This window comes from Nematolebias whitei, chromosome 19, assembly GCF_014905685.2.
Source record: "Nematolebias whitei isolate Nwh7 chromosome 19, NemWhi1, whole genome shotgun sequence".
NCBI lineage: Eukaryota > Metazoa > Chordata > Actinopteri > Cyprinodontiformes > Rivulidae > Nematolebias > Nematolebias whitei.
In genome coordinates, this window is record NC_056516.1 from 18,429,082 (window position 1) to 18,431,697 (window position 2,616).

The 2,616-nt window shown below is 44.6% G+C and overlaps 1 protein-coding gene across 1 annotated transcript in view; it reads left to right on the top strand.

The window, feature by feature from the left end:
* wipf3 (WAS/WASL interacting protein family member 3) overlaps nt 1–2,616 on the top strand; it is a 21,420-nt gene that overhangs the window by 16,320 nt on the left and 2,484 nt on the right. Inside the window, exons 5-6 of the mRNA XM_037692831.1 lie at nt 1,205–1,348; nt 1,467–2,132. Coding sequence (XP_037548759.1) covers nt 1,205–1,348; nt 1,467–2,132 — 810 coding nt within the window. The remainder of the gene's footprint in view (nt 1–1,204; nt 1,349–1,466; nt 2,133–2,616) is intronic.

Sequence of the window (2,616 nt, forward strand, 5' to 3'; positions counted from 1 at the left end):
ATATTTGTCATACAACAAGTGACACGTACCTCACGTGACTCACTACAGCACAAAAACATTACCAGTCACACAACCACAGTTACCAAAACAATAATTAAAATGCATCATAGTAAATAGCAGAAATAAAAAAATAAAAAAACAAAGAGAAACACACCCATAAATCTGACAACTAACAATGTCATTTAAAACATTTACAAACTCAACGCCTCAGTTACTAATCCATTAAGAATGGCCTTAACAAAGAGACCAACTCCTTCAGCTTCAAGTCTTTCTGTAGCTGATTCCAGTCGGAGGAAGCAGCAAACTGGAAGGATGTTTTACTGTAATCTGTATAAACCTTTGGTATAATAAATAAAATAAATCAGAATGTGGAGAATAACCTTCTGAGGACTTTTGAGCAATATAGGACAGGAGATAAGGGCGAAGTAAACCCAAAATCACTTTGTAAAAGAGATCCTTCCCATGACAGAATCTGGGGTGGAACATGGACCAGAACACGGTGGTGAGTGAGCGCTCCAAGTCCAGTTAAAAACATAAGACTCCATGATATACAGAGTCAAACGCTGATAGTAAGAGCATGCGTTTAAATAATGTCTCTGTCGTCTAAGATGGACAAAAACGTGGAAGTGACAAGAAGTTTTCTTGCCTCAAAAGATAGACACAATCTAAAAAAAAAGCACAAATCCAACTTCAGCTTGAACTTTTTCCTCTAGCTGTTGGATACCGGCTACAAAGACCAGAACATAATCAATAACAAAATCTAAGTACAGTATACTGAGATATACTTCAGCCTGAGAGCCTTGAAAAGTAACAGTGGGCTTCAACAGCTGTGGTTCACACTTGGGCTCAATAATAGAAAACAGCATTATTTATGATTTATGAGCGTTCAACTGATAGATGAATAAATACACACTACAGAAAAAATTAAAATGCACCGCTAATTGAGGGAGCGCTTTAGAGGAAGTGTCAGAAAAAAAATACTGCTTAAGAATGAAGACAAACAAAATGCATTACCGAAATAATAGTAAATCTCTAAACTTTAAATGTTTCTACTAAAACTAAATGTTTTGTTTAGAAATACTCATTATTCTTAGCACGCCACTGTTGCACATAATTGTACTGTCACCTGTCAATGATCAGAGTTTTAGTTATTGGCATTTGGTTTAATGCAACACGCATGTGTGTGTTTTGTGGTTTTCTGCAGAGCCCAACACTGGAGATGTTGGTGCTTCTCAGGGCTCGTCAGGTGGGCTCGGACCAACTGGACCCTCTAGAGGTGGACTGTTTGCTGGGGGGTTTCCCACCCTCAGACCTACAGGACACAGAGACTCAGCAGGCAAGACCCCAGGTTGGTGCAGGAGTCGCCGGTTAATAAAACGATGCAGTTTTAGTCATTATCTCATGACCAGAGTGTGTGTGTGTGCATGTGTGTGTGTGTGTGTGTGTGTGTGTGTGTGTGTGTGTAGTATCTCGATCCAGCTCAGCAGCCTCCCTGAGGCCGCTGTGGAACCCGCCCACACCGGCTGACCCGACCGGCCCAGAGTCTCACAGGACCGCAGACATCCAGCGTCTGCTCACCTCCTCCTCAGCTCCCCCCTCCCCTTCTTACAACACCAAGCATGCACCTCCTTTCCACCTGTCCTCTCCCTCCACACCTCCACCTGCTCCACCTTCTGTTCCTCCCCCGCCCCCTCCACCCCAAGCCCTCCAGGAGCGGCCGGCCAGTAGGCCTCCTTCTCTCCCCTCCTGCCCTCCCCCTCCCCCTCCATCCCAAGTTACCAAGCCGACATGGCTGCCGATCCAGCACCACACACCTGCGTCTCAGCCCTCTGCTCCACCTCCCCCACCTCCCTCATCCGTCCCAGGGGACCGCTCCTCGGGCTGTTTCTACTCCCCACCTCCTTCCGTAGTCTGTTCAGAACCGTCAAGGTTCCCAATTCTACGTGACAGCCCCCTGGGACCTCCTCCACCTCCCCCTTTACCTCCACCCTTCACCCCAAGCTGCCCATCCACGCTGCCTCCACCCCCACCCAAAGTGACTCCGATGCCCTCACTAGCTTTACGCTCACTGCCCCCCTCATACCCCTGCAATGTTCCCACTCGACGGCCGCCAGCTGTGCCCAAGGGTCCAGGTCAGTGGTTTTTACACATGTTTTCTGCCTCAGGCACAAAAACTGGCATTAACGAAAACCAACTTGTGATGTTAGAAAAATTGTGAAAGGTTTGCTGACAGTACCCGGACAATGCACAGACTCAGCAGTTTCAGAGAAGTATGGTTATCATGTAAAACAAAACAAAAAGAAAAGAAAAAATATGTTCAAATTAAAGCGAGCCTGAACTCCAAAGTGAAGAGTTTGAAGAAACGGAGATGACCTGTGGGTAGCACTTTGTGACAAACTGTTTTCAGATTATTGACCAAAACACATTAAGGGATATTTAGGTTTTGGTGAGTAGTAAAAAATATATAATAATAATAATAATTAGGGATGCACGATATTATCGGCATGGTATCGGTATTGGCCAATATTAGCGATAATGTTAAATATTGGATGCTGGTCATTCCATCAAAATAACTCACTGATATAAAAGCCTCTTTTTATACATATATATATATAT